We start from the raw sequence: 23225 nt of genomic DNA, 5'->3' as shown, positions 1-23225 counted from the left end.
GACAGACCTTTTGTGGGCTTAAACACACACACACACACACATAATGGAGGGAAATATTGAAAGAAGAGAAGACAAAGAAAAAAAAAAAAAGAAAACACATTTTGGGCAATAAATTGCAAAAATATAAACTGGAGTTTAGTTTCTTAACCTGCCTACCTTGAATCATCAAGAATAACACAATTACACAAACAAAGGCTCAGCTTGACCTGCTGTGTGGCGGGCAGGACCGTCATTCAAACTTACAGGTTAGATGTAAACAAAACGGTGCGGAAAGGATGAAGCTGGGCCATTTGCTATGTTTTTCGTGTACGTCTGTTAAGTGTGTACGTAGGTCCAGACGTGATAGAATAATCCCCAATAGCGAGGAAAACATAACAACTTAAAGGAAATCCCTACACTGCGGCAAGCAAATCTGAGAGCTGTCAATCACTGTGAGTGGCAACCTCTTTTGCCCAGAGAAACAGCAATAAATTGGGTTTCCTGATAAGGCCTCGGCATCGCCAGCGCAATGTCTGACCAAAAAAAAACGAGAAAAAAGAAAAAATGAGCTGCTTTTTCCGTAGGCCACTTGAGTGCTGTCAGTCACCATGATTGGCAGGCTCACATGTCGCCAGTGGAAAGAGCAATGAAGGGAAAAAAATAGATTAATGTACAGAGAGAGGAGAGAGTGCGTGAAGAAGAGGGAGGGGAAAAAAGACAGCATTAAGCCCGGCTAGGAGAAAATGAATAAACATGATAAATATGATAATTGAAATGATGAGATTTTGGTACTTGGTATTTGATTCCGCTGGGTGCCCAAAGGGATTAGCCCTTCATTCGCTCAGTCATTTTCAGCCTTCCTGTCTCCTTCACACACACACTCACACGCACATAAACACCCAGTGCCCACACAAAATACTTACTTTAACAAAAAGATCTAATTCTACTAGGTGGGTTGTTGTATGTGTAAAACTCTGAGGCAGCAGATGGTGATAAACCTAAAAGTAGCCATACACAAACCCACCAGTAAAGTAAAAAAAAAAAAACAACAACAAAAAAAACAGCAGCAGTAGCAGCGGAAGAACTTTGTCCTGTGAAGACAGAAGATGTATGGCTCAGGGGAGATAGTGGCAACAGTAAATGATTACCTTTTTACAAACTGGGCCTTTGTAATAAAATGCGTAGGGGGGAGTATTATCAATTCAGCAGCCCGGTAAAGATAGCATTTTTGAAGCCACGGCAAGGCTGATCACTATCTAGAGAAGAGCCCGAATCTGTATTCCTCACTGCGAGTCCAGGAGGGAGAGGGGTCTAAGACCTGTTCGTGTGCGTTTGTGTGTGCGTGTTTGTGCATGTAAAAGAAAATGTTTGTGTGTGTTTCACTGAGAGAGACATCCGTTAAGGCCCCTCATGCCTGCAGGCCCAGCCGTGACAGAACCAAGATCTATTTTCTTACACCCACAAACAGAAAGACATGCAGGAGTCTGTGTACATACGCACACAAGCACGCAAACACACACAACCCCACAAAACCATACATGTACACATAAAAATCTGTTATACGTGCAAACATACACACTTGGTCCTTGGGGCAAACTATAAGATTGGAGATGAAGTTCTCTGTGAAACTGTGTGAGTGTCTGTGTGAGTCAAGCTAAGATCCTCTGTTAGATGTCTGATTCTGGAGAAAGACACTGACAGATGACATGTACACAAAAAACAAAACAGAAAAACCTTACACACTCTCTCAAACAACACACTTGTCTGATAGCAGTCAAACAGAGTAGAGACAATACAAAAGAGACAACAGACAGACCGGCAAACAGATAGAGAGGCAGATAGCAGCGAAGAGCTCAGCTGCTGGCCCAGAGTCACATCACTCACTCAGCGCGCGCGCACACACACACACACACACACACACACACACACACACACACACACACACGCACACACACACACACATCACTAAAATGGTAAACCATCATAACACACACAAACCACAAGACACAGGCAGAAAGAGAGTGATGCAGAGACAGAGGAGTAAGGGGGTCAAAAAAATGAGCAGACAGTTATAAAGAGATATCAGCGTAGCCTGGGGAGTTAATGCACACTGTTGGATTGTGGGAGTTTTATAAAATGGGGTGACCGATGATGTGATGTGTGTTTGTGTGTGTGTATGTGTGCAGGTCTGTTTTGAAGTGTAACATGAACAAATCACTCCTCCAGACATTTTAGTTTTTAGAAGTCACTGAATCTAAAAAGTAAAGAAAAAAGAGATCTTATTTTCTCTACTGCAAACACTGACGCTCAATGCTCGAAATCAGGACCTACAGATATTACAAAAGGCTAAATTTGAAGCCATTTCTAAATTCTTATTTATTGTAAGTTATACACTGGCTTTTGAAGGGAGACAGCTGAGGGGGTTTGGGCATCTGACAAAGGATGCCTCCCGGGCACCTCCTGGGTGAGGTGTTCCCAGCATGTTCTACCAGGAGGAGGCTCCAGGGTAGACCCAGGACATGCTGTATATGGATTATAACGCTTGGCTTTCCTGGGAACGCCTCGTTGTTCCCCCGGATGAGATAGAGGAGGTGGCTTGGAAGATGGAGGTCTGGGCTTCTCTGCTTAGGCAGCTGTGCACGCGACCCAGCCCCAGATAAGTGGAAAAAAAAATGGATGGATGGCTACACTTAATTGTGTAAAATCCAACTTTTTGTATGCTCATGATTCTGCTTTATGGTTTTTAAGGAAGAATGTCACTGACATTCAGAACATCATCAGCAATGAATTAGAAGGCTTAAGCAAGGTTTCAAAGCAAACTTGGCAAATCTAAGTGGCCAAGCAACATTGCAAATGCAAGTTTACCTGCTTTAAGTTTGACATTAAACATTTTTCACCTGCTTACTCGGTATATAGCTGTGTATGTTGTTTTTTCCATTTAATATACATATTAAGTACATGAGTTATTCTCTTTAAGGACAGCGCCCTCAAGCAAGTTTATCTAACTGAATCTCTTTAAAATATGTTTTGTCTGTCTGCAATTTACAAATAAACCAAATTATAAATTGTTCTCGATGAATTCATAATTTTACTGGAAATAAATGGGTTCACTGTGATATCTGTAGCAATCAGGGGTTTGCATCTGGAAGGCTAGAATAATGCTGAATTTTTCAAACGTGATAAGAGCAATGCTTTGAACTTCACAAAGTCTGTGACAAGGTTTAAGCTTCAAGCTAGACTCCAAAAAAACAACAAAATCAAGTTAAGCTCAAGTTTCATATTTAGATGTGATATTGAGCTTCCCATTCAAAAGCACTTCTGGCCCTACAGTCATAAAATATTATTACATCGACTCGGCAGACACTTTCATCCACAGTGACTTACAATGAGTAAGTAAATTAATAAAGAATATAAACAGGCCTGATTAGCCAATTCAAGCACATCAAGAATCCAGCAGCCTCCCAAACTCCCAAATAAAGTGCTCCTCATCTTAACAAATTCATAACACATAGATCTGCTATGGATACACAAAGGTTACACAAGGTTTTTCTCTCTTTCTATAATCTTTAATTTCTCTTTTTTCCCCTCCACATGTGTCAGAAGAGATTTCCTGGCCAGTGCATATGTGTGAATTTGCCACACCCCTTTTGAGTACTAATTTAGCCTTTTAGGTTTAATCTCCCTGTGAGTGGCTTTTCTCGCCCTTTAATTAGGCTATGGGGAGCCGACACCAACAGTAAACGTGCACACTTACACTTCAAGACACACGCGCAAACTAATTCTGGCTACCACACATATGTACACACTCCCACACAAATGCTAAAGAAACAGTCCTAGACTCGAGACACGCTTTGGTAAGACAGTCCTCATCAGCCCTCTGTGGGCCTCTTTCACACTCTGGCTCCCCTCAACTGCACCAGTCACCACGACAGGACAGGGAAAAGAAAAAAAAAGAAAGGGAGAACTACAAAAGGGGGGAAAATGAGATATTCTATACTCGTGAGAGAAGAAAAAGAGGTGCTGGTGTTGAAGGCATTCATCTCTGAACTTTTTCCATTTCAGATCTATTTGTCAAGTTAAAGTTGCATTAAGTAGCATCGGTATTTTGGCAGACTCAAGTGGCAGTGGGAGATAGATGTTTAAATGTTTCTCTTTTAAAGCTTAAAGACTTCGGTGCCAATTAATCTTCTAACAAGGTTTTGGTGGTATGAGCACTTCATTGATCCATAATGATGTGGTGAAAAAAGGTCCCTGCCACAGACTGGCAAGGAACTGTCTTATGACAGGAAAAGAAAGCATTACTGTTTTTGGACCTGCGTGGGTTTCCATAAATCTCCTTTATTTTTCTGTTTTGTTTTATTTTTACTTTTTTGGTTTTTCTTTGCTTATCCAACAGGATTAGAACAAAACAATCAACTCAGTTTGTAGCTGAGCCAGATCAGTTCCATTAAAATGATCAAGCTATTGACTTTGGTGAAAGACTGTAGGCTCTAAATGCCCTTCTAGATTTTAAATGATCCAAAGTTTCTTGATGCTATACCTCTGGCAAGAACTGCTGCTAGTATCTAGGCTTCAAAAAGAGATTTCATTGTGAAGAATGCCCTGCCTTGGCTACTTATGCCTTTGATACCAACGAACTACATCTGAATCCTATTTTACAGTATTGCATTTGTGCATAGGTATTTACCTATGCAGCGCCTACAAAAGGGATAGGCAACCTACACAAATGGGCTTGTGTGCAGTCCTTCAAAAGAACAACAACAAAAGCCAACAGCACCCTACACTGCCCCTGGTGACAGAACACAGTCACAACATGTAGACAAAGCTGGTCAGCAAAGCCGTCCATAGGTTCAGTGTAGGACCAGTGAAAAACATGAAATGCTGGATATTCCGAATAGTAGTATACAACCATAAAGCTACAACAATCACACTGAAGAAATCAGGCAGATACTTGCTCTCTAGACTGCCATCCAAACGCCTAACCATGCATGCCCACAGTGATGTCACAACTGCAGGCTGCTCTTTGGTGTTGTTTCAGCGTGCTGCACACCTCTGGATTTTTGGACCTGGTTTGTGTGGTGCAGCCGGTTTTACGAGACAAATGCATGTCCGTCTGTCTTAACTACCATTTCAATGATATATCAGCAGTACATACAAAGATACGTGCTGCAACAGCTTAAACAGTGGAGACTTTTTAGGGAAAACGCTGAAAAATCACTTCGCATTTCAGCCTCTTCTATTCCTGGTGACACATATCATTCAAGAGAAGACTGCAGTCACTGTGGTGAGCCTGAAGTGACAGTATAAATGATGACGGGGCTCTGGTGACTTCATCCTCACCACATGGCACAACCAAAGCAGTGAATTAGTCCTAAAAGTCATCCTTTAAAAGACCACCTGCATTAGTGCCAACTTCACACAGAAACTCTTTATTCCCCTGTTTTGCTCTTTGTTTTTTTTCTTCTCTAAACAGACCACAGATTTACACAAACAAAACTGAGCACTAAAAAAGGAAATGCAATAACAGCAGTACAGATAGTGGCTTGTTATGCTGGAAATAAGAGGCCACTTAATTGGGGTCTGATAGTCTAATAGGCAGCCCCTCTGATTACCAACTCTGCACATTGGCTTAAATTAGCCCACTGATGAGAAGCCAGGGGATTCAATTATGCTGGGGAAGAAATAAGGGGCCCTAATAGGCCACTGTATCAGGAAACATGGGACTGGGCTGGGCTAAAGTGCTGATAATTGGTTGTTTAGTTGGGAAAGTTGAGCCTGTTGGTAATTAGAGATGCTGAGACGTTTGGAGAGCCACCAAACAGACGACACAAGGAGGACAGAGGGGCGAAGGAGGAAGACAAGGGTCCTTGGTGCAGCAGAGAGGGCAAAGGTCACGGTGGAGATCTCAGAAGTGCACTTCAGCCAATGAGGTTGCAGATGAGGGAAAACATGTTATGGTACTGTGGAGCGGTGTTGATTCAGTAAAGGTCAAGATGGGGCAAAGCAGGACTGAAAGTAAAAATCAGGAGTCTGGCTTTATCTTTCAACACGCTCTCTTAACAGTTCCTTCCTTCCTTCCTTCCTTCCTTTCTTTTCCTTTTAACTATTTTTTTTTTTAATTTGTCTTTCTCGCCAATAACTACTACTTTTTTCCCCCATTGTACCTCATCTCAGGCAGGTTAGCTACTAGCAGCAGCTGGATGTGTGTACAGTGTGTCTGAATTGAAGGAGAAGGAAGACTGAATTATGGATGAGGTTTTATAGGAGCCGGCGGCCTGTCTGGTCCCATATTCACTGTCCCATACTTGAGGAGCAGGCCTGCCTCGGAGCATCCCTGCCTCATGTCACTCACGCGGGGTGTCTGTGTGTGTCTATTTGCCTTCCTGCCAAAATCTAGCACTTGTATAAAAGCACACTCAAAGTCTTTTTGCAAAAACAAACAAACAGCAGATACTTTTCAGCTAATTTCCTGATTAAAATGAAAACTATTTAAATAGTTCTGTGCACAGGCACACCGCAATTAGGGTATTTGAACAGCAGGAGTTTGCAACAGGACTGGTGCATCGAAACAAAACTGGTGTTTTCCATGAAATATTGCCATAATCTTAAAGACAAAAATCTTATTAACTACTGAATCAAGCTCAGCATCACTGAACACAATCAGTGGTCTGGTAATAACCTCCAAAGACCATGATGAAAATAACGCTTTTGTTTTCTAGAAACCTGTGCAGATCCTTACAGTTTTCACTCCTCTGTCTTGCTATCACACTGTGCAAGTGTCCTACATACGCCATCTGCAACATTTTAGAACAGTGCAACATAAGCACTCACCTACACTAACTGTGGTGCTGCAACACCGGGGAGTCTACTATATCGTGTGTCATCAATCTGCTTCAAACCTATCCACGGGCTCATACAGAGGTCGATGACAACACTCCTAGTCAGGATTTACCCGAGTGAAAAAATCACGACTGCCACGGCCAAAACAAATAGAAAATGCAGAAATAATGTCACGCGTGTGGCAGTCAGAAACCTCCTGCTTCTGTGTGCCCAAACCAAGTGTATGGAACTTGTCAGTAAAAACTCTAAACGGCCACTAAATGGCAGAGAGGAGGCTCTGAGATTGGCACCAAGAGGAAGGGAATGGAAGAAGTGGATGAAACAAAAGGCCGTTTGTTGTAGCTTATGTGTGATAAATGCAGCCGGTTGGGGAAGTTTTCACGCTCATTGGAGCAGGTCATTATGCAGGAATTGCTGCTTGCTCGGCCCAGACCGGCCCTGTATTGGTTTTCTGAGATTCATGCAACTGATGGTTGTGCTTTGCTAACCCCCACATCAGTTGCTGCTTGTCTCCTGGGGCACTGGCAGTGAGCAGCTGCTTTTCAGTTATAATATCTCAAAGAAGACAGCATAACGGGTGTGTGGATGTAAAGAAGAATCTATTAAACATCGATCGGCTGCTTTAAAGTGTGGTATTTAAGGCTCGAATTTAATTAATATTTATTTAACCCTTTATTTTGCCAGAAAGTACCCAGTGAGATACGAGATCTCGTCTCTTCTTGTCAAGACAGTTTCAAATTATAAATGAAGAATATTCCTTAATTAGATTTGTTAATGTAACTAAGTGGGAGTGTTATAAAAACTGAGATACTGTACGTACAATCCATATTCACTCATAAAGCCACATATGGACGGCAGAAATATTGCTTATGGTGTATTTTTACTAGATTATAAGTCAAAAATTCCAACCTATTTCGATCCAGTTTTTCTCTTTCCTTCTTTGGTGAAATGATTTTTATACTTTTCTTGTTACCAATTAAATCTTCAAATCCCTCATTGTTAAGTTTTTTTTTTAAGCATTAGCTCAATATAACTAAATCACCCCTGAGACAGCATCAGCACATTTAGTCTTTCCCTTTTTTCTTAATTTTCCACAGTGCTGAAAAGAGTCACTTTTTTCATTAACGTCTATCAAATGAATGCAACATAAGGACGGTGACACAAAGACACGAGTTTATCATGAACAATGAAGACTTGATGTCCTATTGGTGTTTAAATAAAAAAAATAAAAAAACAGTGACGGACTGCGTGTTTTTGTCTCCCCCCTCCATCGCCGACACATATCCTATTCCACATAGAAAAGTGTCACATATAACACACGGTTATTAGAAACAGATGTTGATTTTATCACCGGTGTCTGTGGCTTCTCTCACAACGTCGACACAATGTCATATGCGCTGGGATACCAGGACACATTTGCATGACATACACACCTGTCCTCCACAATCCAACACGCCGCGGTAACACAATAGGCAAGTAGAAACTCACGAGAGTAATGTTTCATTACACGAGGAACAGAAGGTGAAAGCGAGGAAGGGTAGCCAGGGAGGAGCACGGATGCATAACTTAAGTAAAAGCCATCGAAACCCATATTTGTTTACAGATTTGTTTAATAAGGAAAAATATATGCAAACAAATGAATTTGCCTGTGGTTATAACTGTGTATTAAGATCATCACTTACAAGGCCAGGCCTCCTCTAGCCCTCTACAGTAGCCATCCATCATGCATTATTAAGGAAAATAGAATCTGCATAAAGCAGCAACAATGCCTTGAAGAAGTTTATTTATTTATTTTGTCTTTTTAGGCACTAAGCAGCAGATCCTCAGTCGCTGTTAGCTAATTACAAAGCATTTGATCTCTATGCCCCCAGGATGTGCAATTACAACCTTGGTTGAAAATTAGGAAAATATTTCACAATTAAAAATAGTGGGATGAAGACGCTCTGACAAAGCTAATGGCGACATCTCACCTGTGCGTGCATGTGTGCGTGTTAAATGTGGATATTCGGTGCTGGACTAGACATGAGGCTGTTTTAACAAAGCCAATGCCCGGCAAACACAGCTGACCTCGCTGGAGGGAAATAGCAAAAAAAAAGAGAATATACCATCTCCCAAAGCTGAAGCAGACATGCCATACTTGCTGAATTTTAACTAAAAGAAAGTTCTAGTCAAGGGGTGATTTAGCAAAGTCGCAGCACTCTTGTAGCTCCAGTACCTGTAGCTCCAGTTCTGCTCCGCTGCTATCTACGCTTAGATCACACAGGCGTCGCCACTTCTTTCTGGCATATCTCTGCGCATATCACGCAAGGAAGACAATTGTCATTACAGTTTTATTAAAATGTGTCCTATCAGCAACATTTGCACATCGCACATCTAACCTTCCTTTCTTCCTTCCTTCTTTCTTCCCCTCAAATTCTAATCATCATTCCCCTCCATCACTAGCTGGGTCTAATTCCCTCTCTTCCTTGGTTTGCAAAGGACCTCTGCTTTCATCCTCGAGAAGGGCTCTAATTCGAAGTGCGACGCTGAATAAAGAAGGGGGGGAGGAGAAAGAGAGAGTGATATGGAAAGAGAGCAGCGGAGGAGACGTTCGGGTGTCAATCAATCCGGCGCGAGGGGCTACAAGGGCCCGTGACTAGGGTGCGTTTGATCTGTGTCTTTCAAAGAGAGAACAGCAGGAAGGGCCATCACAGACGATTTGCCTCTCGCTGCTGGCCCTGGTGCTACTCTGACAGAGAGCAATCACAAGCAGGTTAATTCAACATCTACCTTCTTAATCTTTTCTTCCCTGTCTCTTTCTTTTGGTCTCGTTCTGTCTACTTAGATGAAGAATTGCTCCTTCTGCTACCACCTCCTTTTCCCCTCTTTTGAAAGACTGAGAGATCACAAGTGTGCTTTCAGTGCCCTTTCAAATCCCTCTATAGTCTGAGGGCTTTGGTCAGGTAAAGAGTTGTTGATTTTCCCGAACTCCTACAATGCCGTATTTATGCGTCTCTATCAGAGGGCCATGTTTCATAAAACGGTAATAGATTTATGATGGCAGAGTGGGATTGGAAGTTTCCTTCAAAAAACTTTGCAATGGAAGACTTTTTTTTCTGGGGTACGAAACACCATCAGATGCATTTTTAAATATTTTTCTGTCATTCTTTGGTTCACATCTGTGGTGTGCCGTGAGCTGAATATGAATGAGAGTGTAACGATGACATCTTGAAAATATGCTGCTTAACTTGACTGAAAGAGGAGGATGTGTTCCCTCCAGATGACTGAAAGGCGACGCACATTCCAGACAAGATCTGACCTCCGGCAACTCTGAAATCCGAAACCCACACTGGATGAAGCCTGCTATAGCACCGGCTTGGACACATAGAGAGAAATGTCCTTTACTTGGCATAAACGTTGTGTTCTCATATGGCTCACCAGGTCATTTGAAGAGAGACAAGGACATAAAATTAAACTGTGAAAAAGTCTTCTCCATCAAAGGTCAGCCATGCATGAGGACAAACAGAGGTGAGGGGATTCTGGGGTGAAAGGGTAAGAAGAGACATAAAGGCATGCTTTGGTTAAAGGTGAGAGGGTACAGAGCATATTGAGGGAGGCGTGTTTAAAAGCAGCTGAAGGTAAAAGGTTGAATAGGGAGGTTAGGAGGTGGAAGAAAAAGAGAATCAAAGACAGAAGTTTGTCCTTAAATTTGACAAATGGAAATCATGGGAAGAATAAGCCTGTTTCAGAAATTCATAACTACAAACTTTTCAAGGACACCATCCAAATCCACTCAAATTCACTAGGAAATACACCACGGCGTCGCCAGAAAGCCAGCATGTCCCTGACTGGCCTTTTCTCCCATGGTGCTCTCCTCCAACTCTAGTGCCTTTATGTAAGGTCAGAGGGATAACAGGATAAAGGCTGTCTTCTCTGCTCCTCTGAAGGACAAGCACTCTGCCGATTGGATTTGGTGGCGTTCAAGGACAAAAGAAAGAACACTGGGATACAAAGGAACCAATAGAGGAGGAACAAGATTTCATCTGTCACTATGGCCTGAGTGATTGGCAGGGATGGCTACAGCAGCAATCTTTGAGCGCTGCCTTTTTGTGGCTGGGTGCCCTCCATCAGCACTGAATAAGAAGACTCGATCCACTGACAAAAAAAGCACTCAAAGAGGCTGGAAGATCAGACCTCCATGAAATAAAAGAGCATAGACAGGTGCTATAGAGGAAACTAGGTGGTTTAATTCAGCAGAATGACTTCAAATTTCATTTACAAATTTGTGTGTTTGTGTGTGATTGTGTGTGTGTGTGTGTGTGTGTGTGAGTGAGTGCACATTAACATGGAAAGCAGAAGAACAGAAAGGCATGTTAGGAAGCACATAATTCATGATGTGAATCATGTGCTATGGCCTTTGCAGTGATTGAACTCAACAGTCGAATGCCTATAAAAGAGTTTTGAAATTCTCTTCATCATCGTCATAACACCGAATGATAAAACATCTTTTGGAAAAAGATAGCTGTCACTCCCGAAGCTGGTTGTGCCAGACCTTTCTTCCTGTTAAAAGGCAGTTTTTCCTTCCCACTGTTACCACGTGTTTGCTTATCGGGAGTCGTTTGATTGTTGGGGTTTTCTCTGTATTCCTGTAGGGTCTTTAACTTACAATATAAAGCAGCTTGAGATGACTGTTGTGATTTGGTGCTATATGAAAAAACTGAATTTAATTGAAAACTGGTTTTCGACCCTTATTCCAAAGACATGGTGAATCACTGTCAAGTCACACTGAAGGTGTTTCGGTGGCACTAAGACCCTCTGCTGGTTTTTCCTTTCATTTGTAATGTATCTCTTTGTTTCCATCCAGGAGCTGGTTAGAAGGATTCGTAGATATGGATTCAAAAGACAAATAGGGTGAAATAATGGCACAAGAATAATAAGATGACCTGTGATTTTTATCATGGGTTAAAACCAGAGAAAATGAATTAAATTTCCATAAAACATAATGCTGTGGCATCTTTTTATTTTTAACCTATTTTCTGACTTGTGTATCACATGCTTAAGCTCCGTGTTCTACAAATGCATCCACATGCTTAATGGTAGCCCCATGACCTCTCTGCCCATGTTTGGATGCCCCCACATTGCCCGTTTTTAAAGTCTTAAAATGAATTTTTATTTCTTGACTTTTAACTCAGAATGAGTTAAAACTGTGTTTTCTTACCTTCTATTCTATTATTGTTTTCTGTTTTGGTACTTTGTATAGCACTTTGTTAAACTTGTGTTTTTAAAAAGAGCTTTATAGATTAATTGGAATGGATTAATACTTAATACATAAAAATAACAAAAAAACATCCTTTAACTTTCAGGTAAGCAAGTGGAGCTGCACATCACCAAAGAAAGAAAAAAGGCACTGTTGTTTTTAAATGTAGGGACAGTATGTTCTTAGAAGTCCTTCTTTTTGTGTTTTTGTTTACGGGGCACGGACATTTCAGATGCTGTGAAGGGGGCACTACGGACCAAAGTAGGGGGTACAGACGGATGTCAGGCTAGCTGCCATGGTGCATTAGTGAATTCTGCTTCGCCACGCAGAAGAATCCTTGATGATATGGAGACATCTGTGAAACACTTTCTATTTCTTTTAGCAGCACATTACCTGCGTGCAGGTAGGCGAGGTCTGGGTTCTCAATATCAGGGTGATTGTCCTTCAGGTGGTTGCGGAACTCCATCGGAGAGTTGGTGGCACAGTCACATTTGGGGCAGTTGTACATCTTCACGCCCTCGTGTTTTCCCGTATGGAGTATGTGCTTTCGGATATTCTCTGCACAGTTGGATCTAAGTGAAACAAACAAAGATAAAAAGGCTTAATTCCATTTTGGAATTAACAAAAACAAACGTTGGAATTAAAGATGAGAGTCATGAAGGAGAAAACACAAGATCAACACTTGGCAACATTCCCAAAAAAGGTTTGCTGTACTAACATTTTCTTTATCTGTAATGATGTAATGACACACAGACACACATGGGCACACTTCACACAGTAACACGCAATAAAAAAAATCAAGCTGGGAGAGAGGAGCCATGTTTGGACTACAAGCAGCACATGACTAAAGACTCTTTCATGAACAGCAAACACACTTGTTACAGAAACAATATTTACATTTTGTAGATATGTTTGATATTCTTTCACGCCTTTATAGTTTGCTCTGCTACTTTCTTTTCTTATAGTTTTTCAGCTGTTTGTGTAATGGTGCTGGGGACAGCGCCTGCTACGAGACCACTGTGCATCTAGAGGCCCATTGACTGCATTACAAAGATATGTCTGAAGGCATCTGTTATTCAGTATGTATCATTTGCAGCTGTATGAAAGCTATATAGGATTAGTGTTGTATGCTGTGTGTGCCTGAGTTTGTGGGTCTCTGGGCCAGTCAGATAGGGCAGGGAGCTACTGCAGGGTATACGATGTAACTATGTCAGCCCAGAGAGTAACACACAAACCTCTGCTGATTAATGACGCTGCCTGACCTGCTCCCAGGCTCTATCTAAACCTGCCCATAGACACACACAAACACACTCACACACATAAGTGAAGCTCTGAATGATTAAGACAAACATGCACATACATACATATGGAATACAGACATATAGAAAGGCCAGTTTGAGCCAAAATAAAAAAATAAATCTCTGACACTGCTACACAAGTTCGAATATACAGACATGAATCCGTAAACACACACAAACGCTCGTGCATTTAATGCATCATGCAAGCAAGCATGTGCGGTGTAGAGCACACTTTCGCACACAATCATGTGTTGATGGATGGGGCACTCGTGCTCAGTTTGGACCTGACATTCTCGGACAGTATAATACGCAATTACTCTCCCTTATCACCTTGGCTGGGACAATAAAGCCTCACAGTACCATAGCTCACACCAGCCAAGGAGAGAATTTGTTTTCACTTTTCCAGAGACACCTCTCTCCATCATGGGGGCCATAGTCCAGCCTGGCTCCACTGCGGCCTAGAAAAAAAAATTAAAAATACAGAGCGGGCCCTCACTGGTGTCTGTTTATGCTGTACAAAACACATAAGGACCAGCCAGCAGTGAACAATGAGGGCTCTTCATGAGGCTCAAGACCATGTTTTGGATGCAGTCTCAACAAAAGAATGAATGAAACACATTTTGAGAGCGTTGACCCAGAGCACTAACAAATAAAGAAATGTCTGTTTGGCCAGTGGATTGCAGAACACTTTACAGACGAGCACTCAGGAGCCACTTTATTACCTCCACGCGGTCAACTGCTCGCCAAAGCAAATATCTAATTAGCCAATCACAAGGCACTTAGATATGGTCGAGACAACCTGCGAAATTCAAACTGAGCATCGGAATGAAGAACAAAGGTGATTTAAGTGCCTTTGGCTACGTCCACACTAATGTGTTTTGTTTGAAAACGCATCGTTTTCTCTCCGTTTTGGCCTCCGGTCCACACTGAGACACCGTTTTCCCTGAATGAAAACGCAGCGTTTTGAAAACGCTCTCAAGAATGCATACATTTGAAGACGGTGCTTATGCGTCGCAGTGTGGACAGCAAAAACGGAGACTTTCGAAAACGATGACGCATGTTAGTCATGTGATGCAGTCATGTGACCAATTAAACAAAGACAGCGGAGGGTTTATACAGCAGTTGTTTTGTTTGCTCTTAATTTGACAGCCATATTAAAGATTAATATCAGTTTGTACATGCTTCAGATAGCTTTCCTTCGAAGTCTTTAATTCTCACTTGCTTTTGCAACTTTGTACTTTTGTATTACTCGCAGCAACAACTCCACCTCATTGTTAGTCCATTTATAAAAACTCTGTGCTTTTCCTCGTCATTTTACCGCGACGTTTCAACGAGCTGGAAAGTAAATAAGCGGCAGACAGAAATGAGGCAGGCTGAATCTTCTTGCATTTCACGCATGCGCAATACTGGAGCGTAAGCGTTTTCGTCCGTTTCAATGTGGACGCACAACTCTGTGAAAACGTCTGAAAACGCTAGTGTGGACGCGGAGTGTTTTCAGACAAAAACGCTGTTTGGTGTGAGTATTTCACAGACTGCTGATCTTCTGGGATTTTCCCACACAGCCATCTCTAGGGTTTACAGAGAATGGTCCAAAAAAAGAAAATATCTATTAAGCACCAGATCTCTGGGTGAAAATGACTGGGTGATGCCAGCAGTTGGAATAGAACAGCCACGCTGAAAGGAAGGCGAACGTAACTCAGCCTCTAATTACAACTAAGGCATACAGATCGCTTTTTTGAATGCCCAACACGTTAAACCTTGAAGCAGAAGGACTAAAGCAGCAGAAAACCACACTAGACCTGTCAGCTAAGAACAGGAAGCTGAGGCAATATTTTCATGGTAGGTTCAGAATTTGGTGTAAACATCATGAAAACCTGGATCCATTTTTTGATCTTCAATGGTACACGCTGCCGGTGGCAGTGCAATAATGTGAGGGACATTTTCTTAAAACACCACAGCCCACCTGAGTATTGTTGCTGACCATGTCCATCCCTTTATGACCACATTGAACGCATGATGTGATGGCTGCTTCCAATGGGAAAATGCACCATGTAACAGAGCTCACTTAATATCACACTAGTTTCTTTAACATGGCAGTAAGTTCACTGCACTCAAATGGACTCCACAGTCATCAGATCTCAATCCAATGGAGCACCTTGGCTGTGGTGGAACAGGAGACTAACATAATAGGCTTAAGGCTGACAAATCTGCAGCAACCGTGTGACGCTGTCATGTTAATATGGACCAAAATCTCTGAGGAATGCTTCCAGCACCTTGTTGAATCTGTACCATAAAGAATTGGGGTACTTCTGCAGGCAAAAGGGTGTCCAACCACGTACTAGCAGCATGTGCTTTATAAAGTGTCTACAGGAACTGACCTTAGTTGTCATTTTCATATTTTATCCAAAAAACTGTCAAAAATTGCTGTGATTACTTTCTTATCAGCCTCATAAGCAAAACAATAACAGATTCACAGGCAAATCACGGCCATCTGTTGACTTTTCATTGGCATACGGACAAAAAAAAGAACTTTAAACTGTCTCATGCTCCTAAATTAACACAAATGATGCTGTTAAAAAATGCATTTAATACCAAAAGTGAGCTGATTTCTTATTCGAAAGCGGGAGCATAAATAGATAAAATTTGAAGCGGAGCTAAAAGGTTCTAAAGAGAGCGCGGGTGGATTCCTAGGGGGGCCATGCTATCTCTCAGATATGGTAATGGCGTAATTGTCATATTAAAACAACACAACGTGCGTTTAGGAGTCAGCAGGTGTCACAGTTAGTGAAAGCCCACACCAGCCCTCCTACTATACACTGTATTAATTAGTCCAACGCTGTTTCAACTTCCTCCCCCACCCATGCACTCACCATGGGAATCAGCCATACTGATGCTCATCGGCTACATCACCCCTTCTCTGCCACTTTCTGCTTCTCCCCTCTCTCTCTCCCCCCTTTATTTAAGCCATTTCCATATTCCTCCTCCCAAAGACTGTATGGTAATGGGAGAGGTGTAATTGAGAGGCGCTTCGTTAGAGGAGATTTAAATGCGCTTCTTTGTGTGCGTTAAGAGTTGTGGGGGGTGCAGGGTCTGTATTTGGATCACTGGTGCTATTTGGATTCTTATTCTGCCAGGGAGGCCCAGTTATCATCATTAATGCCTCTCCCTCCTCCTTCGTCTCTCACTTCACTTTTACAAGGTCGCAAACCTTCCTGCCACTGACAGCGAGCGTGTCGTCCTCAAAGCCGCCGTCGCCTTGAATTGGAAACACTGCTTTAACAGGTAGATTGAAACATGAATGGTGCGGCATTCAATAAACAAAACCAGCCCCACAGTCACGGCGACGTGCAGGATTCAGAGGCTACATATCAATTAGGCCGTTTTAGATGCCACTGTGACTTTAATGAGAAAAAAAGAGAGTGGGAAAAAAAATCCTCCTCTTTGTGAGCGATAAAAACGATTTCTTAAAAATTATAGTAAAGAAGTTTCGCAGCTTGCATAAACAGCTGCAGAGTAGTCAAATAGACATCATTAATTGACAGTCCAGGACTCACGGTGCAATATCATTAGAATATTTTTACCACTATTTCCCATCTATAATTATCCCCCCTCTATTATCTATCTCTGTCTGAATGGTAGATGAGTGGCATTTGATAGATCATTTACTCCCTGCTCATTTACATGCATTTGAGAAGCAGCCTTGATGGGGATAATACTGCATTAAGTGAGAAACATAGCTGCCATTTAACATGCTACATCTATAAAACAGATACATTTTCTTTGGGCAAGAACTGTCAGTCACCTAGCTGCTTCATTAATGCTTCAATACTCAATATTGCTCTATGGCTGCATCCTATATATTTCATAAGCCCGGCTTGTATTACAAGGTCAAACAGGCTAACTCATCTACCAGCTCCTTATCACGGTCAGGCCACGAGAGACGTCACGGTTTTAAAAATGCATTCAGACAATAAAAGCCAAGCAAAGATGGGACCCCTCACGGGTGTCTAGGGCCCCACACATTCAATTCCTCATCCTCACATTAGCGAGCCCAGCAGGGCTTTTCCACAACGTCCCTACACCTCCTCCCACCTTTCTTCCTCCCTTCGGGACCTCTCTAAACCCTCGGAGGCCACCAAAATGTTAATTGGGCTTCTAATTTACTGTTTCATTTGCTGCTATCTGTAACAATCATTATGTATCAGTGAAGGATCACAGGTCTGTATACAGTATCTTTCCCACTGTGAGGTTCAATCAGTGGAGCGGTTTGATATGAGTTTAAAATTTAAACAAAAGTAAAATGTAGGCTTGAGGATCTTATAAAATCTGATCCTTATGTGACTCTTTTGCACGTACACCCACTGACCTGACGAGAGGGACCTTTGTATTTTTATAGAGCCGTGTGTCTTTAGTGTGCAGAATTTTAAGCAACAAAACTTAATGCTCCTAACATTAAAATGAAAGACAGTGAAATCTGATAACTTTCACACGCATTTTGCTCAAAAATAAATGTTTCACCTCGTGACGATACTTAGAGTCAGGAGAAGAACGAGGTACATCACACTTAATGCTAGAAACTACCTAACAACAACAACGAAAAGGTCAATCTCAGTGTTGCACTCTGACAAAATATTGGGAAAAAATCTGTAGTAGTAAAACACAGAGTTGAGCCAACCAATCAGGAAGACAATACAGTCACTGGTTGTGTTAACAAATTAGATTAAATACAGGGCATAACCAAATATAAGCAGGATTTATCGTCTCAGAAATGAAACTTAATTAAACTTAAACTAAACAATAAAAGACCTATGCTAGTCGCTTCCTACACGATACCCAAAAGAGACGTTCTGTGATATCTTTGGACACCGGGAGATAAAATCCTTTGATAATTGCTGAAGAATAGCCTGACTGCAACTATTACTTCTCAGCATTTCATTTTTTTTCCCCCAAGTTGAACTGAATACAAAAGACAGATGAAATGAGTCAAGTGCTTCACTACGGCGGAGCAGGTGTAGCAAGCAGTTGAAATGACTTTGTCACAGAGGGGAAAAAACGAATGAAGAGTACATCTAAAACCAATGATGGGTTTGAGATCATTCCCTTTCACACTCTTCTGCCACATCCTGACGAGGAAGCGCGGGGTGAGAGAAAGACAGAAGGGGGGAGGAGAGGAGAGAGAGACAGAGAAAGATGGAGAGAGATGGAGATGTGCAACGCCAGCCAAAACTTTTTCAATTTCACCGACAATTTCCTGTGTAATTACTGATGCGGTATGATGGTGTTTTAATGACAGGGACCTGCCAGTGACAGTGACATTGTGTGTGTGTGTGTGTGTGTGTGTGTGTGTGTGTGTGTGTGTGTGTGTGTGTGTGTGTGAGGGAGAGTAAGAGTGTGTGTGTGTTGGGGAAATCTGGCTGGGCCTGTTGATGATGGCAGAGTGATGAGATGGAGCCGTGCTGTGGAGATTAGACCTGTCTGCCCTCAACGTCTCCCACCCACCCGCCACACACACACACACTCAAAGCCACTAGCATTAACACCCCACCCTCTCCACCAACCCACCAAACTACCCCACAATGCCACCTGCTATCTCACCAACACACACACCACACTCTTACAAACCCACCCCCCACATCCCCATCCTATCCCCACCTATCAACCCTCTGATCATCAGTGCCACGGTGGCAGCCATCAGCGCCACCAACCGTGTGGAGGTCAATGAGGCGGTACCTGTAGTCGCACCAGGGGCAGCGGTACGGTTTCTCCCCGGTGTGAACACGTTTGTGCCGTGATAGGTGGGACTGCGTGGTGGAGGCGAAGTTGCAGAGCTTACATTTGAAGGGCCTCTCTCCTGTGGGCGGAGGGATTGAAAAGATAAGAGACACAGACAAGACAGCAGTGATGAGACCGTAGTGACCCACTAATGTGAGCTAAAACAAACATGCATACATTGAGAGATAGCAGGTAGCAGGATTTATCTGACAATGGGTGTAGGTCCCTCTGGTGCTGCAAAAAAACTTTAATTAATAAGTAAATATAAAATGAGGCGCTGTGTTAAACTCGACTATACAAAGACTAAACACACGGTTTTGTCAACTGTTGTATGAAAGCTGTAATTTTAAATCAGTTAAACATATAAGGGAAAAGCTCTGACAGGGTTTGCGTCTGCTGAAGAAAAGCCATTTAAGGATGTAAGTGGAGAAAGTTTTCTTATATTTTTAAGTAAAAGTTGAATAACAATAAAGGCTGGGATTCAAAGAAAAGTCACTTGTATAAAAGCATACAATATAAGGTTAATGGTAAAACTATGTATAAACAAATACTTTACATTTCAACTTCTTCTGTGAGAGTTAAACACATATTTTAGATCCAGCTGAAATGTGTGTTCTGTAAGAAGTGGAAGTATCAGTTGGTTGTAGTGCTGTGTTTTCAACCAAATCAGTTCATCTCTCAACAGGACCGGAAACTTATGTATAGATTTCAAAAAAATACAATGAGTGAGATTTTGATGGTAATCCAGATAAGGCTTTTTACTGTTTGTACTGTAATTTCCGTAACTGAAGCACGGCCATTAATCTACAGAAATAGCATATGGGCTGCACAGCCAAAAACCTGTAAAGAACTCTGAAAACAGTGGGTATCTATGTGGTACAAGGATGAGGGTGGCCTGGTCTGATGAGACATTTATACAACAGAGACACCTGGATGGTTATTGTTCACCTAGGGAAGAGGTAGAACCTGCATGAACTGTGCTAAGAAGGCAAGTTGACGGAGAAGTGGGACGAAACGTTGGGTCCCCTCATTTAAGTGGACGTCACTTTGTTCCACTTACCTAAACAATGCAAACATACAGCCCTCCTATTAGCAGGATACCAACCTCACTTCACAACTACAAGAGTAAAAGGATCTGCTGCTAACATCTTGGTACCTGATACCCTCAGAGGACTTGTTCAGTCCATGCTATGATTGGTCATATCTGTTCTGGCAGCACCAGTGGGACCTACACAAGGCAGGTATCTCTAATGATGTGGGTTATCATGTTTGTCTGGAGTGTAAGAATAAAAAACAAACAAAACAGGTTTTTGTTTTTTTTACTTGTAATTAATTTTATTTGTGGCAGTTGTGTATTTTTGTTGTTTTTTTTGTCGTGACATTTAAAGGAACTTTGTTATATCCGCTGTTTCTTTAGTACTGCTTCAGTGACATTTATATATTGAGAATAAGATTAGCCATTCAATTTCCAATTGGAAAAAAACACAAAACACCTGAACAAAGCTGCTTGAGGAGACTTCAAACACAGAAATATTCATATTAGCACTGGTCGTTAAAAATCTGCACCTGTCAAACTGAGGACAGTCCCTTCATGTGAACCTGTATCGCCACAGATTTGGACATGTGGCTAAATCAGTGGAATTGACACGTGTCAACGTGGCAGAGGAGGACAGAAATTGGCGGTTTTAGGGGGAAAAAATGGCAGCAAAACTGAGGAGCAAACAAAATGAATAATGAAAACCTAAATGAATATTTATAACAGGATTCTTGATCCTTGGACGCCTGCCAGACAACGGCTAAGAACAGTATTTGTTTCACTATCTCAATTTCCCCCCAAAAAAACACTCGTTATTGACAGCCTATCTGAAAAATGCAATTTCCCTAAGCGACAGAATGACATGGTGAAATGATAACTGAAATTAAAAATCTCAGATTCAGTCAGCCACACTGGTACACATGCCTATCACTGACAGCAGCATGTCACACTGATGCGCCTGTGTGTGAGTGTATGTGTGCGACCGAGGGAGGGCAAACGGTTGCCTAAACTACACGGCTGCTCGGATCTCGGTGTCAAACACCTTCTGACATGGTGAAGGCATGAACACGTGGGAATCAGTTTGTGCGACAAGACAAGTTTCCAACATGAGTTCAGGGTGTGTGAGTCGGTGCTTACCTGTGTGTTGGCGTCTGTGTTTGGTGAGGGCATGTCTGGTGCCTCCCGCAAAACCACACAGGTCACATAAATAAGACTTTTCTCCTGCAGAGATAGAGAGTGAGAGAGAAACATAGTGCTTTAGGGATATCAGCGGTTGTGAAAAACAGAGTGGATGAGAAACCAGAATTATACGCAGGGAAAAATATTTTGCTTAATTTGCTTTTGTTTTTGCAGAAATGCTCTCATTCAAACGCAAATCACATTCAAGAGATTAAAAAATGGTTTAAAGATTAATTTCAGTCAATTAAAAATTTGAAGCTGAAGCAATTAAAGAGGTTCAGAACAAAGCCAAGGTTTACCATACCACCTTAAGTGAACATAACATGTATACAGCAAAAAAAGCACTTAAAAGCTCATCTAAATCTGTAAAAGCAGGCATCTGCTGGTAGCTATGGACCTGAGAGTACACCTGAAACACCCTATAGTATTCTGTGTGTGTGTGTGTGTGTGTGTGTGTGTGGGGGGGGGGGGGGGGGGGAATAATTAAAGATGTCTTTGAAAAATGACATAAAGCAACAAAAACTGCTTATTTTTAGTTTCTGAAAATGCAGAAGGACATCAAACCTTTACGATCTGTATTTAGTCTGTTCTGTATCATTCTTTAAGTGAATGCCCATTTTTTTAAACTTATTTTGATATGCTAGGAATGTGAAGTCACTTAGAATGAAAAAAACAACTGGTTTTACAGCTGGTTTCGTTCACTCGAGCATGTTAATCTACACTGTTGATGAAACTGATCCAGGTTTCAGGTGTTTTCCTTCTGTCTGCCTCAAATCAAGATCAGCATAATTAATCTGTCCTTTAATTATACTTTTAATCGCTTTTAATTTTAATACTGAATTAACACGACTCAAAAAACGATCTAGCTAAACAGTAAATTTGCAGTCTCAATTATCACAGGGTGGTACTAAGTGAAGGGTTGTTGAATTTGATTTATGAAATCCCCTGAGTGGAAAAGTTTGATGCGGGAAAGAATGAGCAATCCCACTCTCGGTGGAAATGGTAGCCGAGGAGCCACTGAGCAAAATCTGAGAGCTCGAGTTAAGACAAAGAGGAGAGAAAATGGTTCGACAGGGAAAATGTGTGAAGTGGGAGAAAGGCAGAAGGCGAGAAAAGAAGAGACAGACTGAACAGATGAGCAGAGGGTCTAGTTGGCTAACAGATGAGCCAAGCAGAAGTCACAGATCACTAGTGTATATCCATCAGAGCTCTCATAGCTAACTAATTCCTCCAATCAGATGGATCCGTGTAAATATGTCAAATGGGGGACGGGAAATTGCCAGTGTGGTTTATTGACTGTGATAAAATCTGAAAAGCACCGCTGAACATAATTACATACTTGTCAGAGCCATAAAAATTAGCTTTATTATCAATGGGATGGTTTTGTACAACTTCATTTGGGGGCGATGCCTTCCAGATGGGGAGCACAGAGAGCTTTTTTACACTCCTCTTCTCTTCTCTGCATCTGGCTCTGTCATTAACAGCATGATGGTCTTTTCTCTCTCACACTCCCTCTGTCTACCTCTCTCTCTCTCTTTCTCTGTGACTGCCATTGCACACAGCCAGTCACACACTCCTGCACACACACACACACACACACACACACACACACACACACGGCAGAAACATTTGTGATAAGATGCACTCGGGGAAATGCATGCGCGCATCTAGAGAATGGACACAGATGTGTATGCAAATCCTCACACAAATCAAACTGCATGCGGTGTGATATATGTCCATGTTGTGTACCTGCACATGTATGAAAACACTGTGGGCGCCGCGTCGCCCATTTTAGCACACACGGTACGTGCAGCTGAGCTCTCCATCACTTAAATATTCAGCTAAATGCTGATGTTGAACTCCAGCTCTCGCCACATACTGATAA

The 23225-nt window shown here is 41.9% G+C and overlaps 1 protein-coding gene across 3 annotated transcripts in view; it reads right to left on the bottom strand.

The window, feature by feature from the left end:
* Window positions 1-23225, bottom strand: part of znf407 (zinc finger protein 407) — a 161700-nt gene that overhangs the window by 39244 nt on the left and 99231 nt on the right. For all 3 annotated transcript variants that reach the window (XM_004566810.2, XM_076889826.1, XM_076889827.1), the window contains exons 7-9: window positions 21299-21382; window positions 19084-19204; window positions 12449-12627 (exon numbers count right to left, since the gene is read on the bottom strand). In XM_004566810.2, coding sequence (XP_004566867.1) covers window positions 12449-12627; window positions 19084-19204; window positions 21299-21382 — 384 coding nt within the window. The remainder of the gene's footprint in view (window positions 1-12448; window positions 12628-19083; window positions 19205-21298; window positions 21383-23225) is intronic.

Source organism: Maylandia zebra, linkage group LG11 (genome assembly GCF_041146795.1).
Source record: "Maylandia zebra isolate NMK-2024a linkage group LG11, Mzebra_GT3a, whole genome shotgun sequence".
NCBI lineage: Eukaryota > Metazoa > Chordata > Actinopteri > Cichliformes > Cichlidae > Maylandia > Maylandia zebra.
This window is presented reverse-complemented; position numbering and strand designations above follow the sequence as displayed.